Here is a 22458-nt window from a genome sequence, read left to right as displayed (position 1 = left end):
AGTTATTTCTGGCTTTCACGCGTTGGCAATGATGTCACAAGTGTTTCCTCATCCTCCGGGCTTGGGTCAAGTTTAGCCCCAGAGATTCTCCTGAGTCTTTCCTGTTGTTCTGAGAGAGGTGGAAGAGATGTGGAGCCAACCAAAGAGGAGAGGAGGAGGCGGCGAGGGGGGGTCTGTTGCATCCCTCCCCTTAATACAATGGCGCTTCTCTGGATGACAGATGCTGTTTAACCCGCCCTGACCCAGGGAGTTGTGATGGCTCAGCTGAGTGACAGGCTCATAGAGGACACACAGAGGCTCTGCTCCACACTGCCTCACAGGATGCCCGCCATCCCCTCCCAATGAGGGAAGGAACTGTCGCTTTGGGCAACCCCCACGTTAATATATGTCTATCTGAGGAAAAGCTTAACACCACAAATTAAGAGTAGAGAAGGGCACCCACTTCTGCTATCTTGTCCCATTGAGTAAAATATTGAGACAAATGGAGTACTAAATCACTGCAGAGAAGTGTGGTATTGTGACAGTGCTTGAAAGCCTGTAGACTGTCCATTGTCATGAAGTCGCCTGAGTAGCAGCTCTGAGCTGCATTTATCATCACTGGGGACTCGGGGGGAAAGAGACCATGCCATCGGTTTGTCATACTTAACTTGTCTGTCTCCATTTGAGAACACTGTAGACAGAGCCAGCAGGAACTGTATCACAGGGGTATAAGTATTACAGTCAGAACGATATCTTGATTTTTTTTTTTTTTTTTTTTCCCTGCTGTTGAGCTGCAGAATACTTGTTTCTAGTGCTGTTAATGGGATTTTGTGATACAACAGGCGTTTATCAGTTGAGAAGTGAACATGAATTCTGGTACATCTAAGCGACTTCACAGAGCAGTGATGGCAGACACAGCTAAAACAGTTTGATATGCACACACATTTGTGTTTGTCGGGCTAAAACTCTAATGATGCTACATCCAGCTGGCTCTCAGATATGGAGGCGGTCCTCCAGCAAGGTGATACTGAGACAGAGTGTGATCTTTTTTAGCAACACACCACACAAGCACAGCAACCTTCAGAACATCTCAACAGCTCAACATGCCTTTCCTTCTCTCTCTAGAAGACAGATACTCTACACCATGTCTCCTTCAAAACACAATCACCGCCTGTCCCTGCCCCCTCTCAGCTCCGAGCTGCTGCCCTCTCAGCTGCAAGGAGTGCATCTCCACACCCCCAAAATTCCAAATAGACACACTTCCCAGCACCATTCCTTGTCCTGACCTGTTTCCTGCCTAAACTCTTAGATAGAGCCTTCTCCTCTAGGTGCAGGGCTGGGCATATTGTTTGCGTCTGTAGGCCAGCAGTTTGTGGCATACAGAGCTGGTTATTTCTTTCTACATATAATAGCTAAATTTACCATCTTGTGTACTCTGTACATTAGCTGAAACATCCACAACATTGAAAAAAAATGTAGAAAATGCAATGTACTGTAGGATACCTGATAATATTTGCAGATCTAAGACATTTATTGTCAAAAATCATACACATACATTATATTCCTTCCCATTTACCTCAACCGAGGTTGTTAAAGAAAGGGAAACTTGTTGACCTTAGTGAATGATTATTTTCCCTAGTACTGGTTCCCATAGGCTTCCTTTAAATAACAGCACTTATTCAGTGGGGCTGCAAAATCGTTTTTCTGATTTTTTGTTTTTTTTTTGGTCATAATAAAACAATGCACTGCTTTAATACAAACAGAACCGATTTCACTGTGCTCGACAATGGCTTAGTAGTTAATAATTTTCTATGTAGGTAAATATTGTATATGCCTTATAAACCGAAGTGTAATATTTGCTTTAGATTCATAATTAGATTTAAAAATTGCATTTACAGTATGTACCAGTTCTGATCTATGTCTCCTATTATGTAAAACAATTTCCTGAAAGCCTCAGCATCGAAGTGGTCAATCACCCCCCCCCCCTACTCTGACTGACGCCAGCCACTAGGTGGCACTGTGTCTGTTTGGTAGAAGTCCTCTCGGCACCCCCCGCCACAAAAGGTAGAGAGCTGTCTGACGCCAAATTCTCCAAATGCCCACTATCCACAATGTTGGAAAGATATAATGTAGAGTTCTCATCTCACCAAAGAAAATACCCAGGGTGGGGAATGAAAGTACATTTTAATCCCGCATTTTTCCTTTATTTCAAGTAATTACACAGTTCTCTTAATCTTAGGAGAGAAAGACAACCCACAATACTGGGTCCCCTATAGACTAAAGCACATTTGGAATCTTTTAAATACACAATAAATACAATCTTTTTTTTGGATTTGTTATCAAATTAAGCACAGGAAGATAAATGTGAACTCGGGAAAAAAGCAAGAGCCAAGGTATCCCCCAAAAAATCTCACAGCAGATCAAATAAATACACTGAAAGACCAACACACAAAGAGAGTCTGATAGGTGAGCTACAGACAACATTAAGACGCACTCCAAATCACATAACAGTACATAAAACACATGCCTAAGAAACACTATGGCATAAGATTAAAATATATCCGAAAGTAGGCCATTTGTCCTATTAAAACATAATTAGGGCATTAATTAGGGGCACACATTATTTGGGCTGGCTTTGTTACTGTATACTGGGACCTTTGTTTCTCAAACTTACATAAACATGAAAACCGCCTATTTTCAATGATTTCATGCCTTATCTTTGGTTATATCACCACTTGACCTTACACAGCTAGTCTAGTCTAATATGGGCCTACAGTTAATTAGTTTATGAAGTAAATTATCCTAATTTGGCCTTGCATGTCCTATTTTACAGACTATAATACTGAGAGAATGCTATTGATTATCGGAACCGAGGCTCAATATCATCCACATGATTTAGTTCAGATGTTTTTTTTAAGGAGGATTTTTTTCTCTTTGGGACGTAGATTCACACTCGAGACTGGGGCAAGTTTGATTGGTCACAGGGGTGCAATGGACACACTTTATGACATTAGTCTAATTTATACCTTCATCCCAGCATCAATATCAGCTCAGATATTCAGGCTACACTTCTGATGGGGTGTCATTCCTCAGTCAACACCTGCCATAAGTCAACCTAATAAGGCCGGTATTGGAAAAATGTAATTATTCAGCATTGATCTGGAGTACGGCCTGGGATTAAAAACCGCGCCTGTTCCCGCAAAGTTGCTCACGCATGAGAACAAATTTAACATCCAGCGCGTGACCTCAGCATTGGTGAGTGATGCCGATTCGTCGGAAATGGCCGCGTCTAAACTCCAAACATACCAAACAGCTGGTTGCTGGTCCTCAACCACAGCTTTTTATCGTTGTGACTAGGGGTCTGCACCAAGTTGCCACTTATTGCATGTTGTTGAACGCGTGTTCCAGTGGAGATGACACAGGTCCGGGGAAGGGCTGGTGGTCACTGCATGGCTCAATGGATGCAGGGGCGGAAAGAGTTTGTTCTTAGCTGAGGTCTAGAGCAACATGCAAAAAGTAAAAAACACAAAAAACAGCAACGTGCAGAGTTTCACCTCAAGCCCTGTTATTCCAGTGGAGGATACGGGGGTTGCAGGAGTGTTTCCTCACCTAAACTTGTGCAGACTACAAATCTGTGGTGTAATGATGAAAAAAGGTCAATGCGACCCCTTTGGAAAAAAACATTTTTTCTCTGCAAGACGGACAGCATCCAGTTCAGACCCGATGATTAGCTTCAACGTGAAAACACTGCTCTATCTGTTTAGGTAAAAACATTTGATTTTACTTTAAATCCATTTTTAAGATCGGATTTACACACAACAGTGTCCAATCGCATCCACTCTGCGGACCACCTTAAGAGCATTGGTCCCGCCCTCAAAGCTTTCTTCGGTCGCTCTGATTGGCTGAGACCTCACGGATGGAAGTGGCTGCAGAAATGCAAAACTTGTTGCTGGCTCCTCCGGACGCGTTGATCTCACACAGCGCCAAGCGGCAGAGCGGAGTGTGAGTGTATCTGTGAATCGCTCCCAAGTGCACTCAGACCACACCAGACTAGACTCGTTAAACGGAGGGCGGCACACATCAGGAACGAAACGCGCCGAGGGGACTCAAGGCACGGCGCTTCCCTGCAAGGCGCATGACCGGCAGCGGGTGAAGGATGCTGTCAAGCCGCTCCGTCGGTGTGGAGTGCGGGTAGTGTACGCCGCGCTGCTCCGGGTTCGGGTCGCGCAGCTCCGGGCACGCTCCGGTTCTCCGGTGCCTGGTTCGGAGCACCGTGTTCGTGGACTTTGCATCACACTGGACTTTTGGCTGCACGCCTGCTCGGCAGTTGTCGAGATTGTGAAGGAGATCGGTGGGCAGTATTTATTTAAAGACAGATTTTTTTTCCCCCCCTTAAAGCCACAGAGGTAGTCTTTAACTACACGGCTCCACTTGGACTTTCTCCTTGTTTCCAGCATGGGACCCGATACAAAAAGTCGCTCTAGGACATTTGACATTGGACTGGAACAATGAACTAGCTGACAGAAACTGTCATAATCCCTGTTAGATCGCTCCACTTCTCCAGCGCTCTCCTTTTAGTTTGTTAGCGAGATGTTTCGTGTCATGTTCACCCTGAAGAAATGCGCACAGAAAAACTTTGGAATATGATAAGTCACCCGTGCAGCAAGTTAAATAACATTGTTTTGTATTTGTCTGCTTAACCGAAGACGAAAAAATAAAAAAAAAGAAGAAGAGGAAGAACAGTCAAGTGCATGCGTAAATACGAGGACAAGGACACCGTTTACGTGCATTTTTGGACACAGTCTGTCCCCTCTCTCCTCCGCGTCCTTGGAGAAGTTGAAAAACAAAAACAGTTGATCCACAACAATGAGAACTTATCCGGTGAGTTTCAACATTTAAAGCAGATAAAGCAGTTTATCCAGCAGTTTAATACAAACATTTGAATAGTTTCTTGTATATCTTTTTTTTCTTTTTGGTTTTGGGGACAGACGGAAAAACTGGCAAACTGGCCGTCATGTGGGATTGATTGCAAGGGAGTATGTTTGGGCTGGAGCAGTTTGGTCCTCAGATTAATAGCAGAAACCCTGGCCAGTCAGACAGAAACATAAACCAGCCGAGACTGAACATGGGCTCCCATTATAAAAGCCCAGGTTTTCACGCTGGAGGCCCGCCGGGAGCAGTGGAACCCGGCATGGGCTCTCTGAGCGAGCCGCAAATGCTCGGGCTCAATATGAACATGAACGGAGAGCAGTACGGGGGCTTTCACCCGCGGGGCCACTCGGACATGCATGCAGGCGGTGGACTTCAGCAGCAGCAGCAGCAGCAGCAGCAAGGACCCATACATGGATTTTTTAACAACCAGCAACCTCATCAAGGACATCCTCATGGCCATCAACCTCACCCACACCAACATCACCCTCATTTCAGTGGGAATTTTGGAGGCCCAGAGCCCGGGTCATCATGCCTGCATGGTGGCAGGCTAATGGGCTACAACAACAATGGCATGGGACCACAGCAGGGCTTTGGAGAAGGATTTGATCCTCTCGCAGAGGGACAGGCAGGGGATGGCTTTCCCCAGCAGCAGCAGCGGCCTGGTAACATGCCTGACTTTCAACATCACGGGCCTCCCAGTGGGAGCCATGCTGTCCCTGCCCCCTGTCTACCCCTCGACCAGTCACCTAACAGAGCAGCATCCTTCCACGGTCTCCCTTCCTCCTCATCCTCCTCCTCTGAGTCTCATGGCCTGGAGCCTCGGCGGATGCCAAACCAGGGAGCTGTAGAGGGATTAGAGTACAACTTCCCAAGTGAGCCACCATCTGGACATTTCGATGTACCTGTATTTTCCCCATCAGAATCAGAATCTCAGTTACCCCATTTTGGACCAGGGAGGCCAGTTCCCAGCGGGAGTTTCCCAGGGAACCCTGGCATGCCACGGACACCAGGTATGCAGGGCATCTCTAAGGGACACCAGCCACCACCACAGCCCCAGCAGCCTCAGCATGGAGTGTTTTTTGAGCGTTTTGGAAATGGCCGGAAGGTGCCCGTGGGAATGGAGCCGGGGGTCAATGCAAGACATCCTCTCATGCAGCAGCAACAACAGGCTAGCTTGATAGCCAGACAGAATTCATGCCCCCCTGGCCTCCCCCGACCCCCTCAGGCTGAGCCCGGCTCTACTAACCCTAACATTCTAGACGGAGGGGTCATGATGCCTGGCCAACACAACCAGTTTGAATATCCCATTCACAGACTGGAAAATAGGGGTCTGCACCCCTATGGGGACCCCATGTTTAATATGCAACAGCCAGCTCCTCCTCCCTCCCAACAGCCCCCGAATCAGAGGCTGCAACACTTTGACTCTCCTTATATGAACATGGCGAAAAGGCCTAGATTTGACTTTCCTAATGCACATGGCGGTGAAGGCTGGTGTGGTGGTATGGATAACCACCTCTCTCCCTCTGCCTACCCCGGCCTGCCGGGAGAGTTCACCCCACCTGTAAGTGAAGGTTTCCCACCAGGTCCCCTGCAGCATCCGGGGCCCGAGCAGCAGTCTCTGCAGCAGCGCCAGAATGCAGCCATGATGATAAAACAGATGGCCTCTCGCAACCAGCAGCAGAGGATGAGGCAGCCCAGTCTGCAGCAGCTGGGTCACCATGGCGATGTACCTCCTGGCCCCATGGCTCACGGAGGCCCAGTCGGGAGCATGCCTCAGCCCAACTTTGACAGGGAGAATAGTGGCAGGATGCCCAACATTGATGGACAAAATCCTCATGTCACTCAGGAGAACTCCTGGTTCCAAGGGTCCCACCCACCAGGGGAGATGATGTCACGGCGTATGGGTGGAGCGGGTAATGAATCGGGGCCCCATGACATGGGGCTACAGCAGAACGGGGCTGGGATGATGTTTAGGCCAGGCATGGGCATGCAGGAACCTATGAGAATACCAGGAGATGGACATGTACAGGCTCTCCATTCCCCCGGCATGCACTCACAGTTCAGCGGGAACATGGGCAACCTCTCACAAATGCAGTCTCCAGGAGCAGGAACGGGGCATCCGAATGCACCAGCAGAGAGGCGGCCCGCTGACTTCCCTGCACCTCCAATGGGAGCACAGCCAACGTTTCCCTATGGGGGGGCTAACCGTCAGGGGCCGGCCCACAGCGCTCCCCAGGGGGTTAGCACCTCACCAGGGAGCTATCCTCCTCAGTCTGAGTTCCCCTCAGGCCAGCGGTCGTCTGTTAGTAAGCTTGGAGCTCTGTCCCTTGGGAACTTCAGCAAAACCAGCACTAAAGACAGTGTTTTCGGCCAGAGCTGTCTGGCGGCCCTTTCCACGGCCTGCCAGAACATGATCGCTAGTCTAGGGGCCCCCAATCTTAACGTAACATTCAACAAGAAGAACCAAAACGAGGGCAAGCGAAAACTGAGTCAGACAGAGCAGGACATTAATAGCAGCACATCTAATGGGACTGGCAGTGCTGGTCCTGAATATTTTCAGAGCAGCACTTCCCAGAACAGCCAGATGCCTGGCACCGGGAATAGCAACTCTAAGCCTGCAAGTCAAAGCCAGACGGTGCAGGGGGAAGCCAGTGCCCTCTCCCCAAATTACAACATGGACGCTACCCCATGCAGTGAGGGGAAGGCAACAACAGGGAGTGGGAGAGGGAGAGGGAGGAGAAAAAGAGACAGTGGACATGTGAGCCCTGGAATTTTTTTTTCCCCTGACAATGGTAACCCTGTTGTAAGTCCAGGCCAGCAGCCCCCCTCGGCTGGCGTTGGGGAGAGGGGTGGGGGCACACCCCATGAGAAACACCTCCAATCACCCTCTTGGGGAAAAGGAGGCGACCTAATGTTGGGGGACCAGGGCGACCTGATGTCTTCTTTGGACAGTGGCATTCAAAGTGTCGCCAAGTCTGACAGTAGCTCACCACGAGTGGATTTTCCTGACGATGTCAGCACCCACTATGGCAACGAGGATGAGGTGTCCTCCAGCTCAGATGCAGGAGGCGCCTCAGCAACCAAGCCTAATCGCAGCCCTATGATCACCGGCTCACCCAAAATGCAGAGGAGTGACCACGGGTTGATAAATGGACAGAAGCCCCTAGGCATGGGCATTAACAATCATACTACCTCTACACCAGATAGCTATGGACTGAATGCTGGTGGGGGCACAGGGGCCAGTGGGGTGAGCCACCCAGGCACTCCTGGAGTGGAGCAGGTACGCACTCCATCCAGCACCTCTGGCCAGGAGGAAATCCATCCCCTGGAGATTCTGCAGGCCCAGATCCAGCTACAGCGGCAACAATTCAGTATCTCTGAGGACCAGCCCCTGGCAATGAAGAATGGCAAAAAGAATGGCGACTGTCCCTCACAGAACGGAGACAATGAGCTGGCGAGCTGCAGCCCGGACGCTGGGAAGGGCTCAATGGGCACTATTGACCTTGACACCCTCATGGCAGAGCAGCATGCCACCTGGTACGTGCCTAGTGACAAGGCCATGATGGATGGGTCAGAGGATGACAAGGCCATGGGACCCTGGGAAAAAAATAAGAGCCAAAACAACAGTAAAGAAGGTAATTACACAGTTTTCATTTCTTTTGGTTACGTTTATAACATTTTTCCTTTTCTCTTTCTCACCCCCTCCACGTCTAACATTCACTCTCATACAATGAAGCTCATGCAACTACATTAACTGATCAATTTCGCTCATAAAATCAGTATATTATCAATCTTAAAACGCTGTTTACGTTATCTGAAATGCGGCATAACACAAGATAATAATAGGTCAAATGTTCTGGTAACGCTGATAATAGAGAACGATATGTCCAAATTGTGCGGCCAGAAAGTAGCGTCTCTGTAAACCAGGTTCTTCGAATTTTAGCGGTGTAGCTTATAGGAGATGATGCATTTAATAATAGCGCCATTCGGGTCTTTACAACGAAAATAACGATTTGTGCGGTTTTTTCTTTTTCTTGTTAAAATGAGTCCTTATTGAAAAATGTAAAGGGTGATTGTAAGAATGGAGCACTTTTAAATGCCATCTGACTGAACCCAGTAAACCTTGTGCCTTCTCTGCAACGTATTTTTTTTTTTATAGGTTTCTTCGTTTCAGAGGCACTTCAAAAGAGCAGCTCCAGAAAAGTAAACATTTCCTGTGGTTCTTTATCTCGGTTTTCAGGGTGAACAGCTACATTCAGAAGATTAATAGCTTTTTGAGCATATACGTTTGCGCAGCGGGGTTTCCCTCGCCTTGTTACATGTTTGTTTTTGTTATTAACATGGGATAATACGGAGCTGGTGAAAGTGGATTGATTTTAGATTGGCAGGACGGGATTTCGAGGATTAAATATCATGGTGGCATTAATACAGCCATTCAGGTTTCATTTTATTTTCCGTGGGAAACAGTTGATTTAGAAACTTTGAATACAATTTAGTATGTAGTTTTAAATTATAGTTTGTTTATTGTTAAACAATTTATTATTTATAATTGTTACTTTTAAATGATTTATTATTTTTATCTAACTCAGTTAGAGTAAGAAATTTTTTGGAAGTAAATAGGGACTTGCTGACAACACAGGGTTTCTTAAGGAAAATGGAAAATATGGCCTGAAGGCACAGAAACAGTTTTTCATCTAGACGGAGATATTATTACAATCTGCAAATGTAGTCTTATGGTTACAAGTCGTTTTATCTTAATGTTTTCATGGTGACTCTAAATCAAAATGCAGATAACTTATTTAAGGTTACGTTGATCAGCTGCGGATTAGTTTCTTCCTGTAATTCGCCTCACAATAATAATAATAATAATAATAATAATAATAATAATAATAATGTTTTATTATTATTACTTCATTATTATATTGTTGTTCTATTTATATTATTTTGTGCGCTTTAATCGTAATAGAAAATAAATCGTATGCATTACTGTGTATTATAATTGCAGCATTAGGGTAGAATATGCTGGTTTTATTTATTCATGTGTTTATTTTGGTGTCGTTTCCTTCTTGTTTTTCTTGTCTTTTCATTTTTTGCGCTGGCTTTTTCCAAATCATTTCAAACTCAAACCCAGACAGAGATGGATGACGTTGCTGCAAAAGAAAAAAAAAAAAATCTGAAAGAGCTACCCACTGTAAAGGTTAAGCTACCGGAAGGCCTGTGGACGTATGGATATATATAATTAAGAGGCTATATAGGTCCTATATATATTTGTGGAACGCGCCTAGCGCGTCTCGAGCGCCTCTTTGTTCTGATCGGTGCGGGTGCGGGTGCGGGGAGGGGCGGGCGCGCGCACCGCGCCGACTCTGGGCTCCAGGCGCATTGTTTATATGAGACTGAGCACAGAGTGTCCGTTAGTAGCACTGGAGCGATTCCATGGAAGGAGCCCTGTAAATGACCGTGTAGTGAGCTAATATGACCGGTCACCGTAATTATACATGAATGGAAAAATAAAAAGCAGCGAAGATATTCATTTGAGCCAGAATGATCAAAACTATTACATTCCCCCTCATCCAGCTATTTTTTCCCCCCCCTCGTGACTCGTTTCCATTGGTCCTCTCAGCTAATTTAGTAGACAAATGACAAGGTCATTGAACATCGTGGCTTTTTTTGTTCCCATGAATTCTTTCATTGTCATTTACAAAAGAGGTAATTGAGTTCTGTTAATATATTAAAAAAAGAAGGGGGAAAAAAAAAAGAAAAATCTAAAGAAAACAAAAAAAAGCAGTTGAAAGAAAAGTCCCTGATGCCAGGGAGTGATTATCATTACTTTTGATAATGATTAATGAGTATTCTTTTGAGCAGGAAACCCAGCACTGATAAGTAGTCAGCCACACTCACCCTGTTGCATTCACTGTCTTTAATTCTCTGGGGCTGACAGCACATTTAACATTACAAATGCACCAAAAGAGTAGATATTTAAAAGCAGAAAAAAACAATAAGTATTTAAAAACAGAATCGTATATTTTTTGGTCCTTTTCCCCCTTCCCTCCTCGCTCCTTCTCTCTCTTCGTGTCTCCTCTCCTCTCCTCTCCTCTTCCAACCCTCCCAGCATGGACAGGAGGCATGCAGCTCTGGAGCGATCGATAGCTAGTTAGCACAAATCACGGCTCCTGACAGTTTCTCATTTGAGTGCTTCAGACAGCAAAGATGAAAAAAGGGTGGAGGTGTATTTGGGAGGGGAGGGGGATTTTGAGATTGAATCTGATTCTTAGGCTACACAGAAGGGAGCAAAATAACATAATAATTTCAGATAAGTCATAGCGCACAGTGTAGTTCCATAAGAGCCAACGTCCCACAGGCTTTTCACACTGCAAGGAATATCCACCTCAAACAGTTAGTCTAGTTTTAAGTCCTCAGTCTCCTGAACAAAAATCTGCCACTGGGGAGATAATGTCAGTGACACTAATTAGAAAAAAATCGGGCAAATTCATTAGTCCATTAGCATGAACTTCATGTAACTTGGTCAAAAAAATTCTTAAAAGATGATCATTTCCATTAGGATGAAATAAATATATGTATTTCCAACGACATTGGATATATATATTTTTTCCCAGTTATAAGTTGAAATAACATTTACCTCATCACCACAAGATGACATAACCTGTTAAGATATTTTTGCATTGGAAAAAATTCTGCACGGTTATATAAGTCTCACATATAGGCTAAGAAATTTGTTCTCTAAGGTGGTAGATATGATACATTTTTTCTTCCAGGTGAAATGGTTTTCCACCTTTCCACCTCCAAAAACAACTTTTCTTATGACTATTTCATTTACACATATATGACTTATTTTGCTCTCTCCGGAGTGTTGTTGAATTATGCATAGATTATTTTCATTCTTCAACAATTAAAACTCAAAACTTAATAAGTTCAAAATTGACATACTGTAATTAATGCATCCATTTACACACAAATACCTTATTTTAGATACCTAATTAAAAATGAAAATGTAATTTAAAATGCGTCTAAATTGAATTTATTATAATTATAAGTAGAACTGAGTCCTTTCTCATTTTAATTTACAGACAAATTGAATTTAGTTGTCAGGCATTCAACTTTATGTGGGATTATCTGTTTCTGGTGAGGGTTTAGGTTTTGTCCTGAGGACTAATACATGATGTGTATTTGCTGTTTTTTCAGTTTTTAGTTAGTGTTTTTACTCAGTGTTGTATAGGAAGTTCACTTTAGCTGCTTGAGAATTGAACAGATGAATCATGGGTGTACTTTGGGCATGCAAAGGAGTTTGCTTCAGATGAGCTGTTGCTGGGGGTCAAGGGTCAGTTTGGTCGTATCAGGTGATTGTTTCCATCGCTCAGTGCAGCTCCACCAAACAATGCTGTGAAACTTCAGAGGGACCCCAGATCATTTTGTTGCCAGGTGTGTTTGTATTAACGCTATGAGCAAGAGAGACTACAGGAGCCGCTAATCTTGCTATGATACAAATAAGACACAGGGCAGAAATTAGACATTATGTTTTTTGTTCACTTCCTTTGAATGTGCAGACAAGTAGCCAATAAAGGGTAAACTGCGTTATTTGTAGAGGAGGTGCTCTAAAAGTACTGTTGGTTGTTCACCCAGTGCATCCCAGCTCACCCTGTCTGTCCCTGTATGACTGTTTATAGTGCTGCGTGCTGCAGTAATGGCCCCCGTTGGACCCCATGTTTGGCCTCCCCCCTCTGTGACAGCACGTAGCTTAAGTTTTTCCACTAAGGCACAGTTATACCTGCTGCTTTAAGCTCACAGCCTGCAGACTCTTGAGTGCTACACGGCATGTTCCGCTCCCAAGGAGTTGAGGTGCACATGAGAAACTTTCCTTGTACGGTGTCAGTTAATATTATTTCCCCTTTTTTAAAAATTTCTTTTTCGCTCTTCCTCTTCCCGTCTCTTCTGTATATCTTAGCCAGAAGCTGACCGTTCATTTGGAAACTCATGCGTAGTCTTGATAACAGGCAATCAGCAGGCGTAGGAAGTGATTCAGTTATTTTTATTTTTACTTTTTCAGTGTTTTTGCCACAAACGCTTGAGTGACATTTTTTTTTATCAGCAAAGTTAAAACACTTCACAGTTGACCCTGTGGAATAGTTTCACTCTTCACGCTCAGTAATCAGTCCTTAAACAGCTCTAACGATGATCAAATCTCTGTCGCTCTGACTTTGACAGGTTTGAAAAGAGGGAACCTGTATCTTATCACACCTACTAGAAAGCACTTAAATCCACAGAAAGAGCCATATTGATATTCCACCATGGAAAACAGTCTTGTGAGACTACCTGGCTTTGACATTTCAGTACGACAACAACCCTAAAAATCACACCAGTAATTTCTATTTCCTTTTTCTAAAAAAAGAAGAAAGTGATTGGCACATGCTTGAATGCGGAAAACACAGCTTGGGGCCGTCTGTGTTCTTTACCTGTCATTACAAGGTGTTTCATATTGACTTTTTCAACAACAAACATCCACCAAGCCTCTCGCAGACTCCTGTACTGCAGTAATGATAATCATTATGATAATCATAGCAATTAGCCTTGGTAATATTGTTTCCAAAAGTCATAATTCATCCTCAGGCAACTTCTGTAAGTTGACTTGGAAATTGACATGTTCATCAGGGCTAAAAAGAACAGCTAGTTTATGTCTGTAAATGCTGATTTCAGCAACATAAACCCATTGTAATGACAAAGCAGTGTCCTTAGAAACTCATGTCCTCCTGAACAAAATCATTCCTAATGTGGACAAAGAAAATAACACTATTTTTACTGTTATCATGATGTATTTTCTTCTTCTTGATATATGTTTGTGATTGTTTGCATCTCTGTGTGTGTGTGTGTGTGTGTGTGTGTGTGTGTGTGTGTGTGTGTGTGTGTGTGTGTGTGTGTGTGTGTGTGTGTGTGTGTGTGTGCGTGCCGCTATGCACGTGAGTATGTGACGAAGGGCAGGTTTGTAGACGCTGCAACTTGATAGTGTGGATTTGTCAGCTGTAGACATAAAGTTTGATTTATTTAGACTCAGTGTCAGGCTCACGGCTTCAGCCCCCCGATCTCAGGTGTCTCGCTCGGTAGAACACGCTCACTTAACTCTAATGTGTTGAAAATATTTAAGAGTATTTACTTGACTTGTAAATAGTGTGGGTCTGAAAAATGCCTATCACACTTTTAAAGCGTCTGGAATTTAAGACAGTGTTTGTGAGTGCTTGTGCAATCGTGTTTATGTGCTACGTGTGTGCGTGCATGCATGTGCGCTCTATGTTCCTGGGCTTTTGCAAGACATTGAGCACAACTGACAGTCAAAGGAAGCCTATTAAAGAAGCGTGCTTGCGACTGATGAAGAGAGAAAAAGATGAACAAAGGTGTCAGGCCTTTTGCTTTGCTGGATTTTCAACTCTTCAAAATAGCAGCTCATCCGGTGTTTTTTTTTTTTTTTTTTTTTTTTCCCTGGGCAAGGGTGTTAGAATAAAATAAAACTTGTCTCAGCAAGTGGTAAATATTCTCCTTGGTTGCAGCAGAGAATGGAAAGTTGAATTTATTTGGGAGATGCAGAGAATGAGGAGCTCCAAATCTCTGATTGTGGATGTATGTGACGTGCCTCCAAATGTCCACTGTCTTGTTGAGGGCCTGCCAGAGCAGTCCAAAGAAGAAGAAAAAAAAAAAAGGATCAGTTGGACACAAAGCTCCTGAAATGTGTGCTCGATTCATATGTCGCCCGTGATACACAGACAGCTTATAAAAGGTGTGTGTATGCGTGTGTGTTTTCGGGTTTTCAGAGGTGCAGATGTTGTCATGCTGTCAGCAGTGGTTATGGTATTTGCCATACAGGTAGTCTTCAGCACCTTTCATTTCTATTGAAGAAATGACAAATGAGTTATGACACTGGAGCTGTTTTTCCTGTGAGACAGAAGTAGAGACTGATAGAGTGAAAGAGAAAGTAACAGGGATTGAGAGAGGTTTTTTTCAGAGAACATCTGTAGTTTCTCACAAGAGGTGGCTGGCTCTAATAGATAGCATATGCATTTATGGATAAGAAAATAATTCAATTCAAAATATTTTTTCCATCAGTTTCATGCCCCCTGACTATTGTTCATTCTTGTCTGTATGTAGAAGTTTAAGGAACACATTTATCTATGTAGCTATATGTCCTCATACGTAACTATGTCCCTCTTTAATAACATAACTAGTTAACACGTAACAGCAAAAGACTCGATAGACAATATCAAGTTTAAATGTTATGTATTTAAAATAAAATGATCTGTTTACCTTTTTTATTTTTTTCGCTGTTCCTGGAACAGAATCCATAATTACAAACTCCAATTTTTAATTAAAAAAAAAAAGTTTCTGTCATGCTGGTGCTACTAATCTCAGAATTGCCACTGTTTTCACGTGTGGTTGACCTTTTCCATAAAGGTGGAAACACAGAAAACAAAGTGCGCAGTGCTGTGCTGAACAAAATAGAGACAGTGAAGTAGATCAATATGTCACTGACTTGGATGACATCCTGGACAGGTCCTGGACATGGTTGTGAGTTATGAAGGAGGCACTAAATCACTTCCCATGTTCTGATTTGTGTCTGGTTTCCTAAGCACTTCTTGTGGCCAGAGGCGGGGGGGCGTATATGTTGTGGGTATGAGTTTGAGGCAATGGGAATGGGTGTGTTGCTGGTGAAAAGTTAATGAACGCTGGGGGCAATGCCTGCCCGGGCAAGTTTTTCTTTTTCTTTTTTTTTTCCTTTTTATATTCCAGGCCAGAGAACAGTGAAGAAATTCAAACCAAAATAACCCCTGTGCCCTTGCCTGAGAAACGTGCCCCCCGCTCTTTCCAGATATGCTCCCTGCACTGAGGGAAAGGTCACCGTTGGGTGGAGTTGGGGAGGGGGTTGCAGGGATCCTTACATGCCCCCCATTACCCTGGGGCACGGGATACCTGGGCTAATACCTCTGTTAGCCCCTATTTACTCCATTAAGACTTCCCTTAAACACACCTGTAGTTGAAGGATATTGCTGCATTTCGCAGGTGTCTTAATTACCTCTGATCATTTTTTGGCATTGACCTGCATATCCTGTCATTTCTTACACCGTGGGCAGACATCATAAGGAGAACCTTACGGTGTTATATTTCAGCCCGACAAAAACCTTTTCTTTAGACCCTATCCCTCCTGGTTAAAATCAGACCTTTTCTCGCCCCCTTTTTTGAAATCAGACTTTTTCTTTGCAGATTGTGACGGGTGTTTTGTGCTGACAAAGACAAGATTCCTCACACAAGGCCATAGTGGTAGTTGTTATGCTAAAGGAATCTGACCTGATGTCACACACTGTCATAGGAGCGAAGGCCTTTGGGTGTTTTTGTCAGTGAGCGGAGCATTCTGATTGGGCTGGTTTGTGTTCAGAGAGGATGGGGTCACGCCCCCGGGAGCACGAGGTTAAAGGTGAAGTGTCGTCATGGAAGTATAGAGCTTGGGATAGAAAGGGCAGAGGCCTGCCGCATGGGATTGTGGGGCATGGGAAATCAATGTGACGGCTCTGAGGAACTCGCACCAGAAAGAAGCTTTGTAGATTCAAACCTTCTTGAACACACTTTATTTTTTTTCCTCCGGCATTAAGGAAATACATGTCATTCAGTTTCTTTTCTGCTCTACTTATTTTACAAATACTCACAATATCTGTGTCAGCTTCAAAGGTTACTGTCATTATTTCTAATTGTGACAAAACTAACTGTTGTGTCTTTTAAGATTAATTGAGAAAATAATTGCAGGCTGTAACATGTATTATTAAATTGCTAGAAAATAGTCTCCAAGCAGCCATTGTTTACCTCCTTGCTTTGCTTCGAATGTGTTGAGTGTGTATGGTATGACGTGTAAACCCATGTCAGGCCGTCAGCTCCCAGACACATTGGTGTCAACCAGACAACCAGAGCTGTGCGCTGTGCTCCCTGCCTTCATGGCATTCGAAGCTCTACTTATCTCTGTAAATCGTCTCTGGCTGTGTCTGTGAGACAGCTCCCAAACCCTGCTGCTGCTGTGTGTGTGTGTGTGTGTGTGTGTGTGTGTGTGTGTGTGTGTGTGTGTGTGTGTGTGTGTGTGTGTGTGTGTGTGTGTGTGTGTGTGTGTGTGTTTGTGTCTTTGTGTGTGCGTGTGTGAGAGCATCATCACCAGACACTAAATAACAAAGTACGGCACTTGGGGCGAGAGATATGGCGATATAAGTGCATCCCATTAAATTCAGTATTTACTTAACACATCACTGTGGTAATCTTTTCTGGCTGTAATGTAGTTAAGGATATTTAGGTGTATTTGTGGCTCAGCACAGCTGCTTGTGCTGTTACTGTTCCCTTTTTATTAGGTATTTTCCCCCTCGCTTGTTGATGCTAAACACTTGTTCCCCTCAGATGGATTATTAGGCTATTATTGAGATATTACTGTAGATATGAATTCTACATTAGTCAATGAACAGCCATAACAAGATAGATCTTATTGGGAGAAAAAAAAAAAAAAAAAAAGATTTCTCCGCTTGTAAAATGTCATGGTGATTTGGGATTTAGACTTGTGTGATGTAGAATTTCACACTGCCGTTTCCACTTTTGAACAAACACGCCGCCATGGATAATGCTCACAATTTAAGTGCAGTGTCTTGATTTTTCCCATAAAAATCACATCCCCTGAATCCCCTCTGGCTACCCTGTAATAGTGGGTGATATTTTAATCCTGTGGCGGTCAAGTGTTTGGTTTATTTTACGAGTAGTGGATTTTGCATACGCTGTCAATTGAAAAGTGTACTGTAACAGATAGCACACAAGCCACTCAGAAGGACTGCAGGGCTTTAACTTGAAGAGCTGATAGAAAAATTAACAACTGATTAAAAAAAAAAAAAAATTTTGAAAGCATCTGTTAAATTGTTTCAGATGTGTAAAAAGATTTTTTTTTATACGAGTTTATACCTGAACATGGATCCTGGGATTATACAAGGGATAAACTTGTGAGTGTGTGTTTGTGTGAGAAAACAGAGCTTTCGTGTTTGTAATTTGAGCTATGAGTATTTTTTGTCCTTGTATTTTCCAATCTTGTCCTTGCGTTGAAGCAGAGTGATGTTTCTAGCTGGGACTGTGTGTTTGCGTTTCTGCACGCACGTCCATATGTATGTGGTCGTGTGTGTGCATGTGGATCAGCTAAGGGCTGGTGTGGGCATGGCAGCGGCAGCAGTGGTTGGCGTGTTGTGTGTTTTTGGCTGTGCGTGTTGTCAGTTTGCTGTGTGTCAGCAGTGAGCCAGGGGAACGCTTGGCTGCCTATTCAGGCCGGTGCGGACCCTGCTGTGCCCAGCTAGCATGAGCTGCTGGCGGGTGCTTGAGGGCACAGTGCTGGGAAGAGGGAGTATGAGTGGGGTGGGGAGGGGTTGGGGGTTATACTGGCAGGGGGCGGGGATCCGCCATGCTGAGGTGTATGACTGGACCCTCTGGCAAATGTTAGATCTCCTCACTGCCACCACCAACACTGCTCTAAATCCTCATTTCTCCTTTACCCCCCGCACCCTCAGCCCCCACTTACACCATGTCTCCAGTCCTTGGGAGGGAGATGGAGAGAGAGAGAGGGAAAAAGAGAAATTTGCAGAGACCGACATTCAGAGAGACAAACGAAACAGGGAACAACGGGCGGCTTGGCCGCCTGACCTTTTACCAAATCCCCCCACTTTTCCATTCCAGTGGTCGCAGCCCAGACAGGCTGGGGGGCAAGCCTGCCTCACTGCCTACATGTCTGCCTGCCTACTTCTCTTGGTTGTCTTAGCTGCTTGCCCTGGCCTGGCCTGGGCTGGCCTTCTCTTCTTTGGCTGCGTTTTGTTAACACTGTGTCACTGCTGCCTCAGGGTTTGTGAAAGCAGAGAGGGAGGGAGATGAAAACATTGAGCAGAGCAAAATACAAAACTGTTTAAGTAGCAGAGAAAGATGAGCTGAAAAGGGGAATCAGGGTTGTGGATGATATGGAGGTTGGTGCAGTGCTTCTCTTTTCTCTTAGGTGACCGCAGTGTTGTGATCTGCAGCCTCTGTTTCCAGAATGTGTTGTCTATCACAGCATCTCCCTTCTCTGACATATGTAACTCAGCTTGTCAGAGCTGTTTTCTACCTGTCTCTACAATCACACACCTAGTTGTCCCTGCACCTTAAAGCTCTGTGTCTTTGTGCAGTACTGTTTCTACCATCCACATGGAACAAGGCAGTGGGGTGTTCGGTGTGGTGAGGAAATGGGAAAATAATCAGACTGATACTAGAGAGGGATCCGTAACATCTACACACACATTTTCTCTGGGCTCTGGGCTTGCTTGGAGGCAATACCCAAAGCACACAATGCAACACTACCGTCATAACACGTAGCCCTACCATTACCTCTTTCGTAGTTGATGTGCTTCCCTTTCTCCTATTGTATTTTGTGTGTCTCCTTCAAAACTTTTCCTCATCTCTGTCCTCTACCTCCTCAGTACGCTGCAGTCTACCTCGGCAGATGAAGTGTGACGCTATGCTTTTATGTATAGTGTTAGCCAAACACTCTGTGTCCTCTTCAATCTTCCCCTTGACAAATTTTTTCGTTACACAGCACAAAGTGATTTTTCTCCGTATTTGAAGGATGCATCTGAGGCATCAGCATGAACTCTTTAACATGATGTATAATCAACCTGTATATGGATTTTTTGAAAGTATGTTGCAACCATTTAAAATGAGGCTCCACATCGTGGTGACACAGGGTTGATACCGTAGCATGGCCATTATATCATTAAACGGGGTCAAGCAGGGTTAAAGGCCAGTTTTCTCAGTGTCCTTTGACCCTCTGACTGGAGGTCATGCAGGAGCGCTCCAGATTTGCACGCCTGACCGAGAGCAAATGAATGCGTGTATGTTTGTGTGTGTGTTTTCACATGTGTATATCAGGCATGAGGAGGTGGAGTGTGAGGAGAGGGAGCTTTGCTTACAGCCTCCCTTTCAGGTTGGTGGGGGGTAGTGTTGAGATAATTTCACAGTGCAGATTTAGAGTGGGATGTGAAAATGACACTGGTTTAATTGAAAGTGTGTATTTTAAATGGTTCATCTGTATCAGAAAATGCCAGGTGCTTGTAGTTTTTCATTTTTTACAGTCATAATTAACCTTCTCCTCTCTGTGCTTGTCTGCAGAATCTGAGCTGTCCCAGAGTAAGGGTGGAGCTGGGGCCCCGGGGGCCGGAGGAGGAAGTGGGAGCAGTGGAGGGAACCACCTGCAGTGCCTGTCCGTCCACTGCACAGATGAGCTGGGGGACAGTAAGGGCAGAGGGGGGCCCGTCTCGTCCTGGCGCTCTCTCCACTCTGATATCTCCAACCGATTTGGGACATTTGTGGCGGCACTGACTTGAACAAAAAGCAGGCCCAGCAGGAAGAAGGACACAAGATTACAAAATAAGAAGAAGGGAAGATTAAGAGACAATAATGATGATGAGGATGATGATGATAAGGTGTTGATTAGGCAACTGCGAGCAGCTCTTGCCTGTTCAGGGAGAGAAAGACATTTACATTCATAAATGCAAACATGAACTTACACACACAGACAGACACACACACAGACAGACACACACACACACACACACACACACACACACACACACACACACACACACACACACGCAAATACCATTTTTTTTCTGATACATGCAGTCACACTTTAAGATGCTCTCTCACATACTGCTGGACAATACAGCTTGGGCTCTACTCAACGATGCCCAAATCTGGAAAACCTCAAATCAATATTTTTTTTTCTTTTATTTTCTTTGTTGAAGAAAAATAAAGAAATGTCAAAGGAGGAGAATACAGAATAAGAGGAAGAGATCTTCAGTTGTCATTGGCTGTGATCGTATACCAGTGTTGAATCTTGTTATGAGACCGTCATCCTATCACTTTTACTGTAAGGATACTTACATTATCCTTCAAGTCAAGGCAACTATAGTGTTTGTTGCCCCCCCCCCCAATTTACAGTCTCCTAAAATGCAGAAAAAGTTGTTTTTTTCCCCCCCCCACACTCAAATGAGGCTTACTGGTTCATTAGAAGTGGCCTGAGCACCGAGAAGCAGAACTAGAGGACGATGGGAAGAGGGTGATTGTGCATGAATGTAACCCAACAATTTTTTGTGAACATAACTTTTTACCTCTTTGTCAAAGCAAATTTTAACCGTTATCATTTGCTGCCCTCAATCATTTAAAATTTGTTGTAGTTCTCAATTCTTTATATTGGCAAGAATATCTTTCATCCCTTCTCTTCTCTTGTCTTCTCTTCTCTTTTACTCACCTCTGCTAACGACTTTATGATCTCAACCAGTTGTATACAATTTATCCAATGGGAACTGAAAATGGAGGTCGAGGATTGTTTAATAAGGGAATTGAAAAAAAGACTATTGGTATTGCACATGTATAATAAGAGAAAATTTGCTGTGTGTTAGGCAATCTTGTAATCTTTAAATAAAGCTTCTGTTGAATTTGAATTTCTGAAACAATAGATGGAGGACTATGACGGAAATTTGCGAACTGATTTTTGTTTTTTGTTTTCTTTTTTTAATAATATGTAAAGTGCAGTCGTCTGTTTTCCTGCATATTGTATATATCTGTATATGTTTTATTGAGTAACTAAATAACAATAAATATGACGTTAAAGGTGGAATTTTGTGTTTACTTTGGCAGTTGGTTTTATTCTTTCGTAAATTATTAGTCACAGCAAATATGAAATCAAAAATTATTGTGTAGCTTGGGATTTTGTGCACAGTATAACACACACCTACTCTGAGGACAATCAGTGAATTACAGGGGTGCCTACTGTATATTCCAAGTGACAAATATGACAGGCACGTTGTGAACTGATGCCCCTACCTGACAAGCATGCAGGAACCTGCGTCACATTAAAGCCAGAGGGAGAAACATCAGGAATAATAGAAAATGTGGCTTCCTGGTTGATTAGGAGACCAAGAAGATTAATTCCATGTACAATTGCTCACAACTTGTGTGCCATTTTATCCACCCATCTATTCTGACACTTTGTGCCTCTAAAATCAGCAATGACAAAAATTTTATTTCAAAATATGATTAGAATATTGGTCCAAATACAATGTACCTAACTAAAATGGAATGCAAATCATTATCTTTCCTGCCAACATTTTGTAAAATATATATATATATTAATATAAAGACCCCTCTTACTAGTCTGTTGTCTCATCATCTCTGTTGTTTTTGGCTACACAGCACCATCTTACTACCCCCACCTCCTCCTGCAGTCCCATGCACACCGACAAACACACAAACATCCCTCTTCCCTCTCCCCAGGCTCTCTTTGGCTCACCTGCTCTTTATTGGCCATCTGCATGGATGCTTAATGCTAATCAATAACTCCCCTGTGTGCCAACTCTGAGGTGGAGACGTCAATGCTACCTAACAGGGCTAGTGATCAAACTGCATCACTGCTGTCTAGAATACGTACATGCACACACAGGCACACACACACACACACAC

The 22458-nt window shown here is 43.9% G+C and overlaps 1 protein-coding gene across 2 annotated transcripts; it reads left to right on the top strand.

Annotated features, from left to right (window-relative positions):
* Nucleotides 1-3756: 3756 nt before the first annotated feature.
* Nucleotides 3757-21616, top strand: mn1b (meningioma 1b). Of its 2 annotated transcripts, XM_040155443.1 has the most exons (3): nucleotides 3757-4860; nucleotides 4968-8546; nucleotides 20107-21616. In XM_040155443.1, the coding sequence occupies exons 2-3, from the start codon at nucleotides 5018-5020 to the stop codon at nucleotides 20319-20321; spliced, it is 3744 nt and encodes a 1247-aa protein (XP_040011377.1). In that variant the 5' UTR covers nucleotides 3757-4860; nucleotides 4968-5017; the 3' UTR covers nucleotides 20322-21616. The 2 variants fall into 2 exon arrangements, with proteins under 2 accessions (XP_040011377.1, XP_040011376.1); XM_040155442.1 differs by having other exon boundaries at nucleotides 3757-8546.
* Nucleotides 21617-22458: the final 842 nt, after the last annotated feature.

Source organism: Xiphias gladius, chromosome 19 (assembly GCF_016859285.1).
Source record: "Xiphias gladius isolate SHS-SW01 ecotype Sanya breed wild chromosome 19, ASM1685928v1, whole genome shotgun sequence".
Taxonomy (NCBI): Eukaryota; Metazoa; Chordata; class Actinopteri; order Istiophoriformes; family Xiphiidae; genus Xiphias; species Xiphias gladius.
This window is presented reverse-complemented; position numbering and strand designations above follow the sequence as displayed.

Excerpts from the sequence above, each read along its gene's own strand:
- mn1b (XM_040155443.1), top strand. The coding sequence starts at position 5,018 with ATGTTTGGGCTGGAGCAGTTTGGTCCTCAGATTAATAGCAGAAACCCT. Across the intron at positions 8,547-20,106 it reads CCAAAACAACAGTAAAGAAG|AATCTGAGCTGTCCCAGAGT; the intron begins GTAATTACACAG and ends GCTTGTCTGCAG.